The sequence below is a fragment of the Equus przewalskii genome, chromosome 2, assembly GCF_037783145.1.
Source record: "Equus przewalskii isolate Varuska chromosome 2, EquPr2, whole genome shotgun sequence".
NCBI lineage: Eukaryota > Metazoa > Chordata > Mammalia > Perissodactyla > Equidae > Equus > Equus przewalskii.
In genome coordinates, this window is record NC_091832.1 from 88,671,498 (window position 1) to 88,693,038 (window position 21,541).

Here is a 21,541-nt window from a genome sequence, read left to right on the forward strand (position 1 = left end):
AACCATGAAGAATTCACATATTACCACAGAAATAAAATATGCCATCTGCCTATTCTGAAATAGTATCATTGGCGACTGTACAACGGGGTGTGCTCTTTGAAGGGCTGTTGCCAGTTATAATTGCTCTGGGTCTCTGCTTTCCCCATCACCAAGACGGCTGCACTGGATGACCTCTAGCGGTGAGACATGGATTCTTTCACTTTTACGCCTAGTATCACTTGTGACTAAGAGTACACATTTTCTTAAAAAACAAACAAAAAATCCCAAATATGAACAAACCAGAAAACAAAAGAGAATACTAAACCAAACAAAAAACACCTTAGTGTTGATAGTATATTCTGGGGCCAAGAAATAAAATAAAACTAACTCTTCATCTTTCAGTTTATGATTTCTCTAGGTAGGGAGAAAAACTTAAAAAGGCTTGGAACTCAATTTATACACATCTTTGGTCAAGTTCCACGATTACAGCAGGCCCTCCATACCCGTGGGTTCCACAGTCTGAACATGTATGGACTCTTTTTCTTGTCATTATTCCCTAAACAATATAGTATGACAACTATTTACACAGCATTTACAATGTATTAGGTGTTAGAAGTAAGCTACAGATGATTTAAAGTATACAGGATGATGTGCAAAGGTTGTGTGAAAACACTACGCCACTTCATATAACGGACTTGAGCATCTGCGGATTTTGGTATCTGCAGGGGACCCTGGAACCAATCCCCCTCACATATGAGGGCGAACTGTACTCTTTCAGTATTGAAGAGAAAAATTCAACCATGTTTTTGCCTTTAGGTATCACTATTTTGTACCTTTACATAGAGTATTCACATAGCTAACAATCTCTGATTTCCTATTTGTTTGCTGCAACAGAAAATGAATTTGAAAGTAAATCTGCAAGAGGGCAAAGGAACACGTCTGTTAGTACATGTTCAGTATTTATCAACCTGGGGTGGGACGCAGAGCTTAAAGTTTTTTTAACAGCAACAGAGAAGTTATTGATCTGATAAAAAGCAAAATATCTACAAGCAGAAAAATCTAAAAATGACCCCCTCAAAAGATACATATGTTATTTTATTTTTTATTTTATCTTTTTTGAGGAAGATTAGCCCTGAGCTAACTACTGCCAATCCTCCTCTTTTTGCTGAGGAAGACTGGCCCTTAGCTAACCTCCACGCCCATCTTCCTCTACTTCATGCATGGGACGCCTATCACAAGCATGGCTGTTGCCAAGCGGTGCCATGTCCGCACCTGGGATCCGAACAGGCGAACCCCAGGCCACTGAGAAGCGGAACGTGCGAACTTAACTGCTGTGCCACCGGGCAAGCCCCAATATATATGTTAAAATAAAATACACTGTCTTATACGATAAGAACAAATTAGTACTTAAGGAAACTTAAAACTCTTTGGAATAAACTCAATCAATCCCTTTGTTACACTAATAAATATCAAGTCAGAGTAACTCAAAAGATTCTACATGCAATACATAATATAAATATAAAGTAGACTTTATGTAAGTTAACATTTTAATAGCTCCTGAGCACTAAAAGCAACTTCATTTCTGAATAAGGCAATTATATGAAAATATTAATATTTCTGCCATTTATAATAACGTGAAGACAAGCCCACCATCTTATATTTCATCAGCATGCATCAATTTCTACAGTTAAAATGAAAAAAAAAAAAAAGGTCCAAATTTGAACTTACTCTGTGGCCATAAACAACGCCTGTATAACACTGTTCATATAACATGTATTTCCTAGGTTAATAAGACCAGTTTTCCCAGTTTCAGATTTTCCAGAAAGTCTAGACAAGCAAGATGCCAAAGAATTGGATTGCGAAGTCCAGGCACTTTGACTGAGAATCAATTTAATCTTCTCTTCACTGGGCTTAGGAAAATCCTGTCAGTCATGAAAAGGAAAAATAGTTTAAAAATATAAACTATTCTTGTTATTAACATCATAAAGAAAGTTCTTCCGCTGACATATTTTTTTTTTTTGAGGAAGATCAGCCCTGAGCTAACATCTGCTGCCAATCCTCCTCTTTTTACAGAGGAAGAAGGGCCGTGAGCTAACATCCGTGCCCATCTTCCTCTACTTTTTATGTGTAATGCCTGCCACAGCGTGGCTTGCCACACGGTGCCATGTCTGCACCCAGGATACGAACCGGCGAACCCCGGGCCGCCAAAGCTAACAGCTGTGCCACTGGGCCAGCCCCTCCACTGACATTTAACCTTTCTTTTTTCCCACTTAGTTTTGAAATCACTGACAGTACTTGACCAGCCATCAAAAAATCAAATTATACTACATGGTAAAAATAATCATCTCCTAAAATAAATCTCTGCTGAAGGCAGAGTTTCTCAAGCTGAGGAGTACTCAAGAATCAGGAGTTCAGGTCACATTTGAACTACTTATGTTTCCTATTTGCCAGCAAAATGTTTTCAAAACAAAACTTTGAGTTCAGGGAATATACTGCAGTGTTATTCAAAGACAACAGAATGAGGACTTAAAATTAGCACACAATTGAATAAGCTCAACAAATAATTTGCTAATTTTGTAATACAAAGAAATACCTCCTTTTCATTCACTACCAATATCTACCCAGTATTAACCCTTAGAAATAAAAGCTCAAAGTAATCAGGGGATGGAAAACGAAAGCATTTAAGCACAACGACCTCTGACTTTGAAAAATAAAACTCAATCTCACGGTTAACCATAGAGAAAATTATTACAAGACATAAGAGATAAAATTTTAAGCATTAAGTGATTTCAAGCACGAGCATTGGAGAATAAGGAAACTTGGTAAAATCATTAAGGCTTTTTTTGGACTGCTTTTCCCATGTGGTAATCAGCCCTCAGAAAACATTTTCTGAAGGAAGTTTAATCTCCTGATTTTTTGTTGACAGCTAATAGAAAGCGCTTCCCTTGGGTTAAGAGCGAGGCCCTTGCTTCTTCTGAGACTACTTCAGTTATCAGAATTCTCAATATGTAAAGCACTGAAAAATAACAATCAATTAATAACAGCAACAGCTTTCTTCTATGGACATAGTGACATCATAGGAAGAGATTAACATTACTATCAAATCCATGACACAAAGCTCCTACATGTGCAGACAGTTACTTCTGAAGCGTCAAAGCGTCATACCAGTGGTACTCATTAATTGCTGCAGTCTTGTGTTCTGGGCTAAACCAAAACCACTTTGATTTAGCCAACTATATAATAGCAAAAATATAAAACAGCAAAAAATATCAAAAATATGATAGCAAAAAGAACATGTCTTGTATTCATTTAAGATACAGAAGTGATGATGAAACTTATATTGTATTTCAGATCTCAAAAAGGAACAATATTAGTAGAACTGATTTCTAATAACTTCCGATTAAGTGTGAGTGAGGCAGAGTCTCCAACTCTTTTTGCTACACCCTGATTAGCCATTAAGTTTACTAAGAGGAAAGTGGGCTTATTGTGACCCATTCTTCAAGACAAACAGAATCAGTGCTTTTTAGATCCAATATCTATACAAAGTTGAAAAACAGAGTAATTTCACAAATAATTCAAATAAAGATTCTATGAAATATGGACATTCATGAACAGTTCATAGCAAAAATGGAATAAAAAACAGGGAAGAAATCAAAGTTAAATATTTTATTAAACTGCCTTTCCTTGATTCTAAGGTGTATTTTAAATATTTTAATACTTCTGAACACTAGATGTATTCACTTAATATAGCATTTCTTTTTAACAAATTTCCCCAAAAGCTGTTATAAATTTAAAGATATGCTTGCAACTGATGGCATTGTAGAACTGAAGAAATATGGTTATTCATTTAGATGAGTTATAGCAAATAGGAAAAAGATTACCCCCTAAATATTAGTGAACCCTGATTCCAATTGCATTTTCCAAACAAAAAGCATAGTACCATAAAATAGTAAACTGAATAGCTGGTATAGGAATGTTCCACCACATTCACCTATCACATCTTGGGCTGCAGTTCCACAAATATTGGTCCAACTATCATCATACCTTTATTGCTTCCAGAATAGGTTCGTAGAGATCTGGAAATCCAGAATAATGATACATCATACAGTGTATCAATTCTGTCAATTGCACTAAGAAGGCTGTACTGGAAGGCAGACCATCACTTTTGAAGGAGTGAACCAAATTAACTACATGAGGAACAATCTGAAGAGAAAAAAAGACAAACATTCTTCAACTTACACAAATTGACAATGAATTCTCTAGTCTACAAGTGCAATGCAAATGTTACACGATCAGCAAATACTTTCTTGTATGTTCAGTCACATCCTTTTCCTGAAAAAGTTATGAAGCTAAAAATTTCTAGGGGCCGGCCTGGTTGCGCAGTGGTTAAGTTCGTACGTTCCGCTTCTCGGTGGCCCTGGGGTTCGTCGGTTTGGATCCTGGGTGTGGACGTGGCACGGCTTGGCATGCCATGCTGTGGTAGGCGTCCCACATATAAAGTAGAGGAAGATGGGCGTGGATGTTAGCTCAGGGCCAGGCTTCCTCAGCAAAAAGAGGAGGACTGGCAGTAGTTAGCTCAGGGCTAATGTTCCTCAAAAAAGAAAAAAATAATTTCTAGAATATCAAGGTAAATCTAATTTTCAAAGTCACATATAATTGTAATTCCATGTAAGACCCCTCTCCTCATCCTTATACTTCATCTAAAACACAAACTAAGGTACAAAATAAGAGCCTTAGTCACTGCTGCCATTCTAAAAAAAATGCCTTAAGCTGAAAAAATTAGGGCTATTATATTTACCAGATTGTTCAATAGGAACAAACTTTTAAAAGATAAACCTAGAATTAGCTTGAGAGCTCCATCTAGTGCAAATTTAAGATTTTTCACTTGAAAGAATTACACATACTTTGCACATTTAAAGTCTACTTCAAGAAAGCCTTTGAAATAACTTACGAATGTAACTAAAATTACAGCTCAGGCTAGGATCACCTTTCTTCTGGATAAGCATAGGGACGATGTCCTATGTTAGCATGGTTATTCCCTACCTCCAAAAAGAGGAGATGGTTCTAACGATAAAGGAATCAGAAACTTATTTTTAAGGAACTGAGGTTAAAAATAAAAGGGAACTCTAAAATGCTCATTGCTCATAAACATGTAGAAAACTGTTAGTGTTGATAGTAAGCCCAACAATGTGCTTACATTATAAAATTAGACTAAAAAGTCAATACAGAGTTAATCATATATTTAAGAGGTTATTAACAAAATAAAACAAACTCTATTTTGCAGAAATGGCTCATTTTATCAGTATAGTTCTAGACTTGTTCTAACTAATTATTAATTATAATCTGATGCTACATATTTACACTTCATATGTAAAGGAAGGCATCTTATTATATTCTATTTGTAGAACATTTTTTTGGTTGCTAATTCATGAAAAAAACAAAGTTATAGCTCTATGGTCTAATTCTCAAACAGCAATAACAACAATTACAGTAATATCCCAATTAACTCCCCTTCCTTTCCCCTAAAAAGAATATTCATATTCTTAAATTAACATTGCTATTCTCATTCTGCTCTGTCTGGTTTTACTCTTATGCTTGAGGTCTTAAATCAGTTGCTAGCTTTTGCACTACCTTCTTTAATCTCACCTCCACCAAAGGTATTAATTTGGCCATGAACTAACAGTTCCTAATGAGTTCACTCTATTGCTATCATCTCTACATTTCAAAGCAAATGTGAACTATAATTTTGCTCCTAAAGCCATATCTATCAGATACTCTGTTGCTAAAATAGTCAGAAATCCAATATTATTTTGTTTCCTCAGAGGTGAAGAGAAAGAGAGAGAGAGAAGAGAAGACGGGAAAAGAATTTTTTAAATGATTATTTAATTTACAATTCCAAATCTTCCAAAAGCTTTTCTGGTGTAGATTTGGTCTTTGTAATCCGGTAATATAGTCGTCAACTACTGCATGCTATATGGTCAAAATTGTCACCAACACAGAAATAAGACTAAGTTCTTTACAGGCATATAGATAAACGTGCAAGCAGGCCGTTACCTTCTAAATGCTTCAAAACTGACTTTTTTCTGAAAGAGCAAATCTAAATATTTGTAGACATTATTGTAATACTCATTAAACATAGGTTACTATTTGAGAAAACATGTCTAACATTTAATTACAAGCTTTGATATTTTTTTTCTCTTAAAATAATTCTTTCCCCACTTATAAAAAGCATATGAAAAGCAACTGGGTCCATGATGACACACATTATAAGATCAATCTTGGTTTGCTCTAAAATACTCTCAACATACAATAAAATGAGTAATGATGGTGCTGATTCCAGATTATTACTCATACTTAGCAACTCCTAAACCCGAGTCCTTCGCTGAGTTACTTAGAGTTATAGGTGACTTAACTACCACATGACCTACTACTAGATGCCCAAGTTGATTGTAGTTGAGTAGCAGGTAAGGCTATGCACAGTATGTAGGCAGTAAGTAGGTCTTCGCTTATAGGCTTTACTAAGCCAGATCACAATTTTCAATTTCAGATCTGTTTCTTAAATAAATGATTTCATATTTCAATAAGCCAAATATTTCAAAGTGAACTATTTGTTATTTCAACTACTTTTTTCAGAAAAAAATGCAACTACTACGAAAGGAGATACCTTCCATCTTTTAAAAAACTGTGAGCAAAGAAACAGGTTTAGAATACAGCGTAAGTGACTAATCAGAGAGAGTAACGAATGTCCTTGGTGTGAAGAGCAATAAACACTAGAATGGATGATTAAGATATGCCAGAGAATCCCCTTCCCAGAAATTCTGGAAAAAAACCTTCTCAAATGGCCTATACATAATTGTGCCTGAAGGCGGGGACAAATAATTGATGTTTTTTTTCCTTGGAAGACTTTGCTAGTATACTTGCTATATTAGCTCAAGTTTGAGTTTTGTTTGTATAACAAAGACATATAAAGTTACTGATTGATGATCAAACTCACCAATTAGGGCAATTAACTGTAAAAATCACTCATCTTAAGTGATAATGTATAACGTAATTACTTGTTAGTAAAGTTTACTTACTACAATGCCTGCAGATTTTCATTCAGTGGAAATGAGGCACCGAGCAGCCTATGTGAGTAATATGGTTCTCTGAGGCTAGTTATATTTCTAGCTAATAATCAACAATCAGAATTCTGCACCACTTCATCAGTCTCCTTTGAATTTGTTTGTGGTGGGTCCGTATTTCCAAGATTTTTACATTGTGGTTATATTGATAAGGAGTTTCTAGACTTGTAAAACTGAGGATCAGACCCTGGAGGATGTGAATAACCACACAAAGCACTGCTTTCCTATGATGCCCTAGATAGATAAATGGACAGTTTCCCAAAATAACATTTTGTCATTTCTGTAATGCTTATTACAAACTGTAATAACTGATAAACAAGTCAAATCAAATCAAATCAAAATCAGTGATGCAGCTGGTTAAAATTGGTAGGATTCTGGCTATATGTTAAACATGGGGTCAATAGAATCTGTAGGATATGATTTGAGAGAGAATGAAAAGCTCTAATTATGGGGCTATAAAACAAAGACCGACATTTTCATGCTTTTGAAATTCTAAAGCAGTCACTGGTTTTCAACCACTTTTCTCCTTCTACACTGTTCACATGTGCAACAGACAACCAGTAGTGACACTGACATGTGACATCTCTCATGTGGAGCAGTAACTTTCAATTGCTGATAGTGATTACAAGTGGAGCAGTTTTGGTGAGACCCAAAACATTCTGAAAATATATTCTTTGGAGAGAGATCCCACAGTCCTAATTATCTAAGAAATCATAAAGCTACCTGAAAATACATAGATTTAGAACTAATTTACAATCTTTCACCATATACAAATGTGACTCAATATTAAACTAAAATTTTAAAATGAGGTTTTTCAAGGTAGAAAGCTTGTGTCATAACATACCAAATGGAACGCCTCTGGAGAATGCTGAAAACTGAGCAGCATGTGAGAAAGAACTGCAAGAGCACCGGGTCTCACAAGAGGAAACCAAAGTCGATTAAAAACCTTCAAAAAAGACAAGACATTCACCTTAAGAGTTTGTAGGGAAATCATTAACCCAATCAGTAGTTATTTTCCTAGGGCCCAAAATTATTTATGTGAATATCCCCCTTCCTGGAAAGTTCTATCATAACATAAGTTACTAAACTTTGGGGATGAAGAAATTGGGAAATAACAAAAATATGACAGAGATCAAGAGACTATAATGGCCTAACCAACTCTTAAAACCCCCTGACCAAATAAAAATCTGTCAAACCATGTTTACAAGGTGGATAGCTCCCTGGTCCACTATTCATTCAATTCATTCAAGAAATATTTATTGAGCACCTACTATTGCTTGGCACTATTTTAGGCGCTGGGGATCAAAAAAACAGTCTCTGATCATACAGGGCTTACTGTCTAGAGGTTGGGTGGACACAATAAAAACTAAAATGGAGATAAGTGCTATGAAAGCAGGGTATGATATATAGGGAATGCTGAGTGGCAAAGGGTCTATTTTACATAGGGCATTGAAAAAACATCTTATGAAAAAGGTGACATCTGACTATAAAAAAACTGAAGAGAATGAGAGTAAGACTGGAAGATAGCAGGAAGAAGAGCATAATAAGCAGGGCAAAGGCCCAGCACTGCAAAGGCCCAGAGGCCTCCAGCCTGGTGTATTAGAGACATAGTAAGGAGGGCAGTGTAAGTAAAGCACGGAGACTGAAGCAATAATAGCGGGAGATTAGATGAGAGAAGCAGCAGGTCAAATCATGTGGGACCTTGTGTGACACCTGTAGGGGGCAAAGGGCAGAAGCAGGGAGGCTACTGCAATCAGTACAGCAAGGGATGATGATGACTTTGGACAAGGGTGATAGTGATGTAGCTGGTTAAAAGTGGTACGATTTTAGATGTATTTCAAAAAAGTAGATTCAACAGGATTTGTAGGATACAGGCAGACAGAGAACGAAAAGACACAAGGATGCCTCCAAGGTTTTTGGCCTGAGAGAGTAAAGAGATGGAGTAGACATTTAAGACGGGGAAGCCCAGGTCTGGGAGGGAAAAATCAAGGGTTAGACTGTAGATAAGTTAAATTTGAGATCCAAGTACAGATAGCTGAATACATGAGTATTGAGTTCATAGGGGAATAATGGACTAGAAATATAAACCTTGCAGTCATTAACTTAGAGATGTTATCTAAAGCAATGGGACACATATGTTGTGTACATGAACTGAGAAGAAAGTGGACTAAAGACGAAACTCTAAGGCACTGTAAACTTGGAAAGATCCACTAAAGGAGACTAAGATGCCAGTGAACTAGGACAAAAACTAGGAGAGACTAATGTCCTGGAAATTAAGCGAGGAGAATGTTTCAAGAAGGAGAGATCAACTGTGTCAAGTGCTACTGACAGGTCAAATGAGAGGAGGCCTGAGAAATAATTCCTGGGTTTAGCTACATTGGAAAGCACTAATGTCAAAGACAGTTTTGGCAGAATAATGGTGGTAAAAGCTTGATTAGTTGGATTCAAGAGATAATGGGAAGAATATGTTTTCATGGTAGATATTTGAAAACAGCAAGATTATTTTAATTACCTATACTTAAACAGAATTTTAATTTCTAAAGCCTATTCAAAATCACCAAAAACAAAACCAAAAACAAGAACATATTCAAAATCAGATGCTTTAAAGGGGACAACCCAAAGATAAAAAGATTGATTATACAAGTCCGTACATTCTAATAGATTTATACACTCCCACTTACCAGTTCTATTTTCAGTAAAGTAACATCTATCAAAATAGTAAACTTCTGGACAGCAGCCAGTCCTTTCAGGAGTGCAATCACCCATGTATCCACATGCTGAGCCAATGGCCAGGACAGCCAGTCAATCATTCTGAAAATGGAAGGAAACAAAACTATCAGTATTGAAAATATTTTCAACATTACTTAGTTAGGAATAACAAGAGTTACAGTAGGTAAGTACTCACTCTGTGACTCAATATTTACTGAGCTTGCTTGTGAAAAGCACTGTTCAAGATGTAGAAATCAGTATAATGGGTGTTTGTACTCAAGAAGTTTCCAAACTTATAAGCTGATAGTTTCTTATATAACACATTTCCATAATAAGAATTTCTGATAAATATCATTTTGCATAAATGCCAAGTTTTAAATTTATGCTATATAGCAGTATCAAGAATTTATTAGGCAAATTTACTCTAAGAAGAGCAGTTCAAATATAGCTATCTGAAGTAAGACATACGGATATAAACCAAAATTTCTCCTTTCTGGTGATTACAGTCTAAATATGAAATGCACTGCTAAAAAAGTCTATATTTTTGAATTGTGAAACAGGTTTCTTCATCCCTTTCAAAATCCTATGCAAAAACAGCAAAAGGAAACTTCAAATAGATAAAGGGGTGCTGAATGCGTAAATATCCTAAATGATCTCATTTTGCATTAACGAGTATTTCTCTTCTTGCATATCAACCCAGTTTAACAGAAATAAAGACAAAGTAATATGAGGTCTGATGCAGACTGTCCCTAATGTTAGACATCAATGACAATGAAGACTGGTACAACTCTTTTGGAAAGCAATTGGGCCAAATGTTCCTATTATTTGAACCAGCAATCCACTTTTGGGGACTGTATAAGAAAAGAGTAGTGAAAAAAACAGGTTTTTAATGTCAGAGTGATCTGGTTTAAAAATCTCACTTTGCCATTTATTAGCTGGGGAAGCCTAAATACTTCTGTAAATTATTTAACCTCTTTGTGTGTCAGTTTTGTCATTGATTGATTACAGATAAACATGCTTATTTTACATGGCTGATGTGAAGATTAAATGAGTTAATATAGGACACTGGGAATACTCATTGTGAATGCCTCTCTTCCACCAAATACTAACACATGGCTATAACTAAATAAATACCTTGATCGTACAAAATGTCAAATATAAATCCTCAGTATGGAAAAACACATGACGAAAAGAGCACCTGACATATTAAAAGGACTGGCTTCTAAATTGACATGGTTATTCTCACAATAGCGGTGTTATAACTATCTACATTAATCCTGGAGTGCTACCTTTATTACTATTTTTCTCTTAAGATCAAAATGTTCCATCAAACATTAAGTGTGGCCCCAAAGTCCAAATGCATGTAAACTACAGTATCTGTATGTTCTCTCTGTTCCCTACACACATTTTATTTCCCTTCTTGTTTTTGGCCATCTTCTTCCAACAATGATGGCTATAAGTCATAAAAGTCTGCTTCAATTTGATTGGACTTGCATCTGCCCAAATCCTCTCAGGCACAGGCAATGGAGGATGAGTTATTTTTATGGTTAACTACAGTAACCTTATCCACCATGTACTGGTTACTATTTGAATTTTAAGGACACTCGACCCTGATATACCGATCCAATTTCTTACTATTTAAAGAACATTTAACTATAGTTGTAATTTATGTACTCTGAAGTCTTGTTTCCTCCATTAGACCAGGAGCCAGAGAGCAGTGATCTTGTTCATTTTTGTTTTTTGTTTTTCATCTTTGATCTTTGGATCTCCAGTACTCAGCATAGTGCGTGGCACTGAGAAGGAGCTCAAATTTGTGAATAAATGAAACCATTTCTTTCTATAGCTAAAAAAAAAAAAATACATGCAACTTGAAAACCTTCATTAAAACCGGCAATACTATGAAAGCCCACAAAATAGATTTAATCTTAATTTGTGGAGAATAAAACTAATTTTCACTTTTAGATGGCAACTTAAGTGCTAGATTCACCTTCAGTTTTGCTTGTTCCAATGGTTTAACATTTGGGAAATTTCACATAAAAAACTGGATTTCAGGCTTCTTTTGAAAAATCATACCAGCAACATTGAACTCAAATTTCCTTATGGCAACAAGACAAGTGGAGTTGAGGATCAGCTTTCTCTTTTAGAAGGTGCTTGTGTACCCCATTCCCTATTATTTCAGTTATACCTGGCCTATTTCATATTTTAATGTTACTTTCTGGTCCTGGTATGGTATTTGCATTTCTCTGTATTAGAGAAAATGACAGTAAAGCATGGTAAGTGCTATGTATGGGGAAGTATAAGGTAGGAGTATGGTAAAAATAAACATCCTTTTCAATTACACACGCAGTATAAGAATAATTACTCCTGGTAGATTATTGGCTAAATAGGATTATGTAGGCTAAATTGGAAATGCAATAAAAAAATTGGATCACAATATCCCATAGAAACAAATAGGTAAAAACTAAATTCCAAATATATTTTAAAAACAAAATAAATTGATAACGGTTGTTTTGAAAAGGTTGAAAAATTAAGACTGAGTGTTGAATGCCAAGAAGTAGAATTTGCATTTGATTTAGAAAGTGGTGGAAGTCACTGTAGTTTCTTGATCAGAAGAGAAAAAGAAGTAGGTCAGGATGACTTAGAGAAGAGAGCCAAGTCACTGCTGGCAAAAAGACCAACTAGAAGGCTCTGTTGATTGCATGACTTACGACTTATGAGATGTAAGGAAAAATATTAGCTATTATTACCTAGGCAATGAAGGTGATGGACCAACTGATTTCTAATTTCACTTTCATTTGTGAAATCCATAATTCTCTGAATCTTCCTATTTTACTTACAGGATGACATAATTTAAGATATATTCATCCCAAAGAGAAAGAAATTTTAGTGCTGTTGCAGTCACACTGACAAAGGAATGTTGCTGCTAAGCAGGACACAGAGTTTCATTATGGAGAGATGGATGAGGTCAGTGTGTTTCTTAAAGTAAATGAACAATGATAACTTTACATAAAGACTTGGAAATCAACCATGTATAGGTGAGAATTGATAAAGTGGTAAGAAGAAAGGGAAAAGGAAAATATAAAGAATGGATAATATGAAGAAAATCCTAACAGCACGGTGTCATAGGACTTCTAGAATTTCAAGAACTATAAGTACAAAGACATCAAGAAGATGAGAATAAAACTATAGACCACAGCAAAGACGGCAAGGAGATCACCATAAATTGAAAGCAGTGGGGAGAGAGGCCACTCAGCAGGAACAATAGTTATATAGACTTTTCTCCAATCACAAAGCACTTTCACAAATCTATGGAAGTTAAAGAAGGAATGAGCAACAAGAAATCGGAAGTAAAAGTTACAGGCAAATTGATTTAAGTTCAAGAGCACATGGAAGAAGGAAGAAAAGCTAGAAGAAAAAAAGACTAAATACTGAACAAAAAGGGGAGAAGATGGAGAATGAAAGTCCTCAAAGTGTGTGTTACAGAGAGTGAGATTTGTACACATGTAACTTTATGAGAACCCAACATAAATACTTAAGCTTATATGTTACCTCATGGCTGTAATTCTGTAATAGGTTTACAGAAACAATTTTGTTCCAAATCCCTACATTTTATTTAAATGTGCTACACATACATGCATGAAAAAAATAGAAAACAATTACAAAACAAAAACAGGCAGATATGAAGCAAGACTAGGTAGATAGGAAAAGCTCAAATATAGTCACTGAAATAAAGAAACTCACTAGTTAGAATAATCGGGAGAAAACGAATGAAGTGTACGACAGTATTCACGATCTTCCCTTTAGATCTTTTCAAGGTTTGCTTCCTCATTTCCTGAATGGTCACCTTCTCAGTGAGGCCTTCCTCACCTATCTTATTTAAAATTGCAAACCACTCCCCCACCCTCTATTCCCTTTCTGTCTACTTTTTTCCCCAAAACAGTCATCACTATCCAACATACTAAATTATTTTATCATATTTAATCAAATCTAAAACATAAATCAATTTTAGATATATAATTATGTACCACTAAAGCAGGCAAAGTCCTGCCAATTGAACTAGAACACCAATGACTACACCTTTTGACATTTTAACATCTCTGAAATTAAGATGCGTCTTGGAATCTTGAAATTATTAGTTTACTCTCTGCCTCCCCAACTAGAAAGTAAGCCCCAGAGGAGAGATATTTTTATCCATTTGTTCAAGGAGGTTTTGAAACACTGCCTGGCACTCATGGTAAGTGCCTAAGAAATGTGATTTGAATAAATGAATGAATGATTGAATAAATAAAAGCAAAAAAAGTGCTGACAAGGATAAATAATATTATGTTTACAGCTAGAATTACAAGAATAAAACTGCAAAACAGGAACTGGCCACCTAGTCGAGTGGTTAAGCTGGTGCGCTCCACTTCAGTGGCCCAGGGTTCACAGGTTCAGATCTTGAGTGCGGACATACACACGGCTCATCAAGCCATGCTGTGGCCACACCCCACATAGAAGAACTAGAAGGACTTATAAGTAGGATATACAACTATGTACTGGGGCTTTGGGGAGGAAAAAAAAAAAAGAGGACGATTGGCAACAGATGTTAGCTCAGGGCCAATCTTCCTCACCAAAACAAAAAAAGTATATATATTAAAAAAAAAAAACCAAACTGCAAAACATCAAGGATAGAGAAAACCATAAATGTTCCCAAAAAAGCCTAACTACTCACCAAGGAATGACAACTGGACTGACAGCCGACTCCACATCGGCAACAATAGATGCCAGAAGACTATGCTGTATTATTTTCGAAATGCCAAGAGTAAAAAAGACTATAAAATTAGAATTCTGTATCTTGCCAAATCATCTATTTAAGAATAAGGAAGAAAAAACACATTTCAAACAGACAAAGGCTAAGAGTGTACTATTTCCTGGTTGAAAGAGAAAGCAAAAGTATGCACTTAGCTAGAAAAAAAAAGATTCCAGAGGGAAGAAATAGGTTGCAGCAAAAAGCAACGAGCAAAGAAATTAGTAAAATATATTGATAATCCAACCAACTCCTGACTGTACAGTAAGTGTATATGTGTGTATGTTTTTGGAATTTAAAAAAAGTTGAATTGAAAATGGGTTTGTGAATTACTGGGATGCCTGTAAAGACTATAGCAAGGTAAACAATTCATTCCAATTAATTTGGAGAATTTCTATATATTTGATTCCACGATTTCAGTTTTAAACATTTCTCTAAGTTTTTCACTACCCACAAAATACAACAAAATATCTCCTCCTCCCAAATCTACAATTACCATCTATAGCGTCATGAAAGTACCTGCAAAGAGCTTGGGTCATACTTGCATCTTTTACATTTGGATCCGTAGTAAGGCTCCTGATGAGAACTGTTATCATCTGAAGAGGAATATGCTGCACAAGGCTTGCCAATGCTACAGAAGGTTCAAATGACGCATCTATTTTTTTAATTAAAAAGAAAAAGGAATATGGCAAGAAGGTTCAAGTGAAGTATTTAGAGAGAACAACAATTTACCAAAAAAAAAGTAACTGCAGCAAAGGTGTTAATCAGGAAGCAGTTGTTATGCTCCACCTCATGGGTAGACTAACATACAAGGAATGTTAAATTACAGAAAGGAGAGAGGAAAAGCGAGTAGCAACGATGGCTCATTCTATAGACAGAACTATTGCAATATAAAAATTATTGTTCACTATCACCATACTTAGTCCATAAATTATTTTTTCTTGCCCTCTTTCATAAAGTTGCTATTGTGCTAAAATATTCATCTGTAAAGCAGTAGTCAGAAAAGAAGTGCAAGGCATCTTTTAAATTCCCACTTCAGATCCTCCACAGTAACTTACAACTATTAATCACCATAGTCATTACATTGCTCTAAGGAAGATTTTACAAATCTCTTAAAGAAGTAGAAATTAAGATGAATTTTGGGGGGACTTTGCTTGAACTATATAACAATTAAGCAAGCACAAGGTGAGCACCTTTACTACTACAGTTAGAAAAGTTCTGGGGAAATCTAACAGTTCTAGCAACACAGGCAACACACAAAAAATTACAATTAATAAAATCAACTCAGATACTGCAAATATATAGCTGGTAATTCTTTCATAAATGTATTTAATTCATCAGAATGCATGGAGCTTGCATTGGAACTCTACTCTTATTCCCACTTGTAAGATAGGAGGAGGACACCTCCTTTGCAAGTTCAATTTCGAGTAATAGCCAGGGAGAATGGTTGTGGCAAGCAGAGAGGAAGTGAACATGGTTTTGGATCTGTTGTTTCACAACTTGCAGAGCTGGGAAGCTCCAAGTCCCAACAGGGAATGTAAACGCACAGGTAAAATTCCTGGATGAGAAAGCATTTTCTTGCCAAGTATCACTTGACTCTGTCCTGCTTTCTAAGGATGCAGTTCGTGGGCTATACCGAGAGTACAAAAACACCTACTGAAGGTCTCATACTCCTTCCTTTCCCTCATTCTACCTATATCCTCTCTCACAAACACTACTGTAGACAGAAAATGTCAATATTCAAAAACCACATAGTTAACTGAGATAATCCAGAAATAAAACACACTGCAACGATAAAAGGGGAAAATTCAAAAATGGGGGAAAAACTCATCACAACAAGATGATAGGGTCACAGTACAATAATATGATAAACATCATTACACTACCATTAGTCACTAAGGAATGGAAGCTTTATATAATAGCTGTCATCCTCAAAGGATTCCCTAACTTGAGCAAAGGCTGGTAATTAAGCAACTTGTTTAGTGTCAAAGGTCTTAGACCTCGGCGTCCCCAATCTTCAAAATAGGAACACTGGCTGTTTTTTAAGGTACAAAGTCACAGCCTGAATAGAGCAGCGGATGGGAATAAAATTTTGGATAAGGGTATTCAAGTTTGTGCTCCACGAAGGCTGTTTTTAAGACGTGTGTGAGAGAAACACAGAGAATCTCCAAGAGAGATTTTCTCGGAATCTAAAGACACTTACCTGTGGAAGAAATGCTTGCAAAAACTTCCTGCAGGGAAGGCAGGAGCGTGGAGTGCTCGGCCTTCCAGATGTTCTGCAGCAAGTTACTCACTTTCGTCACCTGGGAGACATATTCCCGCAGCTCTTTCTCTTGGGTGGATACGCACTGGAAGTGGCCGATGGTTCGAACGAGCTGTTGACAGAAGGTGATGGACAGTTTCCCCTTGGGGATGCACTGCACGAAGTCGGTCAGGAGGTCGCTCAGGCGGGCACAGAGCTGCGGCTCCGGCCGCTCGCACACCATCCGCAGCACCTCCACCTGCAGCAGGCTGAAGAGGTCCAGCACCGACGGGCAGCTCATGATCAGCTTGAGGCCGTTGTGAATGTAGTCCAGGATGGCGACGTCCTTCCTGTCCAGCGAGTGGTAGCCCTGCTGAAGGAGGCCCAAGACGAAGGTCTTGTTGAAGAAGGACTCGAACTCCGGCCGGTGGTACCGCGCGTAGGCCTCCAGCACTTGGTGCCCCACCTGCCGCTGAAAGGGGTCCTGGCCCTCCAGGATGAGCCGGGTCGTCAGGTCAAACATGGCCTCGCACTGCGCCTTGTCCAGCCAATGCTCCGCCGATTCCACCACCTTCCGCACAATCATCCGCTTTAGGGACAGCGGGTGCGAAGAACTCACCAGGCCCTCCAGGATCTTGTCCATTGTCGCCACACAGCAAGGCCAGGGCCAGGGGGTAAGGAGCGGTAGGCCACAGCCCCGAGGTGGAGCAGAAGAGCCCCGCGGCGGAGGTGAACTTCGAGCGCAGCAAGAGCGGGACCGACCACCGCCACCGCCGCCTCAGCAGCCACATTTATCAGGCAGGGGGCCCATCCAAGCCCGGGCGGGAGTTGGGAAGCCTGGGACGCGTAAGAACCGGCACTGCCCGTGAAGGACCTAAGGAGCCAGAGGCCCGCACTCCGCCGCCGCCCCGGGCCCGAGGTCCCTCTCAGCATCAGCGCGGAGAGGCCAGCGGGGGCCCCCGGCGGCGGCGGGCGCTCAGGGCCCGGGGCCGCGAGCTGGGAGATGGAGGAAGCCCGCCTCCGCGGCCTGGAGCGGTTGTGGGCGTCCGGGCTCCAGGAGGTCGTGAACTAAAACCGGCCCTGGGTTGAGTTAGGAGCCGCTGTCACGGAGGATATCCCATCAGCCGCGGAGACGAGCAGGCGAATACCTTTGACCCGGATTCAGAATGTCCCGCAAACAGGAAGTGGAGGACGTAGGAGCCTCCGGAAAGGCCCGCCCCTCCGCCCCTCCGCCCCTCCGCCCCTCCGCCCCTCCGCCCCTCCGCCCCTCCGCCCCTCCGCCCCTCCGCCCCTCCGCCCCTCCGCCCCTCCGCCCCTCCGCCCCTCCGCCCCTCCGCCCCTCCGCCCCTCCGCCCCTCCGCAGCCCTAACTCGCGGTCTCCCTCCCGGCTGCGCTCGGACCCCGCCTCGCCCCGCCCCCTTCGCTGCTGCGCAGGCGCGGCCGCCTCCAGTCGAATCGCGCGGCGACGCCCGCGTCGTGGGGAATCGTGTGTCGAGTTGCAGGCGGCTTTTCGAGAGCAGCGGCCCGGAGCGGTCGCGGTGGAGATGGCGGCGACTCTGGGATTCCGACCCTCCGGTCTCTGTCGATTCTGTCCGCCTCAGGTTACTTGTGAAAGCCCGAAAAAGGGCTCTTTATGTAAAATCTTGTGAATGCGAAAGTTTTGGTTACTCAAGCAGAAGAGCATTTGGAGAGAAAGTAAGGAAAAGAACTCAGAACTCGGATTGAGGAGAAATCGTTTAGGGTCTTGCTTCGTTCCTCGAGAAATGAGCTAGAGTTCGTACATGCCAGTGCCTTGCTCCTACGTTGTGCTGCTTAAAGTAAGGACTGTACTGGCCCAGCAGTTGAGCGACGGTTGGTATCAGCAGAGGTTTGTTTCATGAACCCTCTAGCAGGTATCTTTCTCGTGAGCTTTTGTGGCATATCGAAAATTTATAAGCTGTCCAAAAAGTGGGAGGAGACTGAGAAAAATGACAAATGAGAAACAGTGAAAAAGTATATATATGCTTGTGTCATATATAAAAGTGTGAAAACAAAACCAGGTGAAAATTTCACAATACATTTAATATATGTGTATGCTGACATTGAAGATGGTTTGCAATAAAGAAGAACATGATGCAGTCATCATACGTGTGCTCTTTGAAGTTAAATTCCAAAAATTCACAATAAGAATTTAGGCTTTAATCAGAGAGCTTTAAATTGGAAAATATTGCCTAATTATAGTCCCGTTCAGTCTTGGCTAATGCAGTTGTGAAATCAGACATTAATGGTCTCTAATACAGACAAAACTTTGAAGAAATAGTTCGTTTAAAATGTCCAATAGAAAAATGAACAATATTGTACGTTGTTTGCTTTGCTAAATAGTTTTGGTTTTTTTTTAACCAATTTACACAGTGATTACACCAATATGTTTAAGACATCACTTAGGGTAATCTTAAGAAGAATGGTGATTTAGACAAAATAGGAGCTGAGCAGAGGAAACGAGACTGAACTTGTAGGAAGAGATTGAAGATAAAAGAGAAATGAGCTAATTGATGGATCTGAAAGACACTCTTGCTAGAGCACAGGAATAGTTTTAGAACTTTTCAAATAGGTGGAAGATAAAACTAGAGAGAAAGGTTTGACTTTACTGGGAATGGTGCCACATTGGAAGACAAAGACAACATAGTAAAGCACTAAGAGGAAGGAATGATAGGATTGTGGATTTGAGGTGTAGCAGAGAAGATTTGGAATTAGCGTTTGTGGAGGATTTGCTAGGGAGCCAACTGAGGATGAATGAAGATTGCTGAACAATACTAGTGAAGCGATTACTCCAGAGAAGACAGGAGAAAAAGATTAGTTAGTTAAAAACTTGACAGATTACTTTGAATCATCAATAACATTTCTCCCCTTCAGTTAATGTTATGTCTTGAGAAATTGAATGTTGTAAAATAAGATGTCTGAGAGAACATGGTGCAAAAGACAGATAACAGTTTCATCCTATCAGGCTTCCAAAAGCACCGTGACTCAGTATTTTTTAAGTGCTTCTTGAGTGATAGATGCGTGAAATAAAATATTTGGTAGGTTTTTATGCCAAAGTATTCAAAACATGTTTCCTTTTGCCATTGGTAAAGCGTACATATTATGCTCTTCTATGGTTATAAGATTTCAGTGGAAAGTAGCCCAGTTTAAATAATTTATTTTATAACATAACTAAAAATTATAACAGTACCATGTTCCTGTTCAACATTTTAAAATATTTTCAGAAGTGTATCGAAAGGTTTTGTTGCAGTGTGCCATGCCACTGATCACTGGGTTAGATGGCACTATTGCTAAAGGCTTTAAGATTTTGTGTAAGGATTTAGTCTAAGGCCCGAATTGCTAATTAAATGGTTTTTTAAATATCTTCGATCTGGGAATGGGAGCTAAGTGATGGGATGGGGAATTATTCCTTATTAAGTACCCTCTATTTGCATGAGACTCAATATATTATACTTTATCCTTAGTTCTCAAAACCGACCTTTGGAAGTACAACTTCATAGCTGTATTTTATACATAAGGTAATGAAGCCATGAAAGATTAAGTAAAAAGCTATTAGGTGAATGTTGTGTGTGTGTGTGTGAGTGTGTGCGTCTGTTTGCGATGAGCAAAAAGAAAAGGCATTTCCAAAGGCATTGGTTAGAGTTGGCCAACTGCAACAACTCTGAGGTTAACTTTCCCCTGGGATGTTTATATTACCCTTTAGGATCAAAAGCAAGTTCAGTGTTTAGATTAGAAAGAGCTGTGATTAATAAACCATCATATGGAGTAATGATAGATCCCTTATTTTAAACTGTGTAGTTTATGTTCCTGTACAGTTTTGAAATTATAAGAAAAAAACTGGAAAGAAATATACCCACCACTTTGGTATGGTGGGATAGTATTTATTTATGACTTATATAATGCACACCAAGCTAATCTCACTACTCTATTTTAAATCCTCCAGTATTTACCATCTTATTTAGGATAAAATTCAAGTGCCTACCACTGACTACGAGGCCCTATGTGAGGCAGTTGTTGAGTCTTTTCCTATCACCTTCCTCCTTACTACGTGAGCCACCCTGGCCTTCTTGTGGTTCTTCCTCAGGTCAGACTCTTGCAGGTCGTCTGGCTTCTGTACTCACTGAAACCTTCTTCTCTGGCTCCTGTAGTTTGAGTCTCTGTTCAGAAGTCATCTCCCCATGGATGCAGTTTTAGGTTATCTATCAGTCTATTATGTATGCTGTTTATTTCTTTATGGTACTTAAGCACCATGTGAAATTAGTTTATTTGTTATTTATTTAATTGCTTACAGTCCTTTTCTGTCCTCTGGAATCTAAGCTCCATGAGGTCAAGAGACTCTCATTGTGTTAATAACCTCCATATCTAGTAGTTAGAAGAGTACTTGGCTCAAAGTAAACAATCTAACGATTTGTTGAATGAATGAACATTTCATTTTTTTAATGAAATGAAACCTAGGTTAAAAAAATCCTAAAGAATCTACAGAATAACTTCTAGAACTAATAAGTGAATTCAGCAAGGTCTCAGATACAAGATAATAAAGTCAATTATACTTTTATATACTAGCAATGAACACATGGAAACCAAAATAAAAAATGTAATACCATTTACAGTCATTCAAAAACTAGATAACTTAGGTATAAATCTAATGAAACATATACAGGACTCGTACACTAAAACTGACAAAAC

The 21,541-nt window shown here is 38.0% G+C and overlaps 1 protein-coding gene across 2 annotated transcripts in view; it reads right to left on the reverse strand.

Annotated features, from left to right (window-relative positions):
- Positions 1-18,005, reverse strand: part of USP38 (ubiquitin specific peptidase 38) — a 31,368-nt gene extending 13,363 nt beyond the window's left edge. The window contains exons 1-6 of one of the 2 annotated variants that reach the window (XM_008531588.2): positions 16,799-17,994; positions 15,115-15,250; positions 9,782-9,911; positions 7,945-8,046; positions 4,024-4,182; positions 1,708-1,901 (exon numbers count right to left, since the gene is read on the reverse strand). In XM_008531588.2, coding sequence (XP_008529810.2) covers positions 1,708-1,901; positions 4,024-4,182; positions 7,945-8,046; positions 9,782-9,911; positions 15,115-15,250; positions 16,799-17,480 — 1,403 coding nt within the window. In that variant the 5' untranslated portion in view covers positions 17,481-17,994. Of the gene's footprint in view, positions 1-1,707; positions 1,902-4,023; positions 4,183-7,944; positions 8,047-9,781; positions 9,912-15,114; positions 15,251-16,798 lie in introns of both variants that reach the window. The other variant, XM_070608936.1, reaches the window with a different exon arrangement.
- Positions 18,006-21,541: the final 3,536 nt, after the last annotated feature.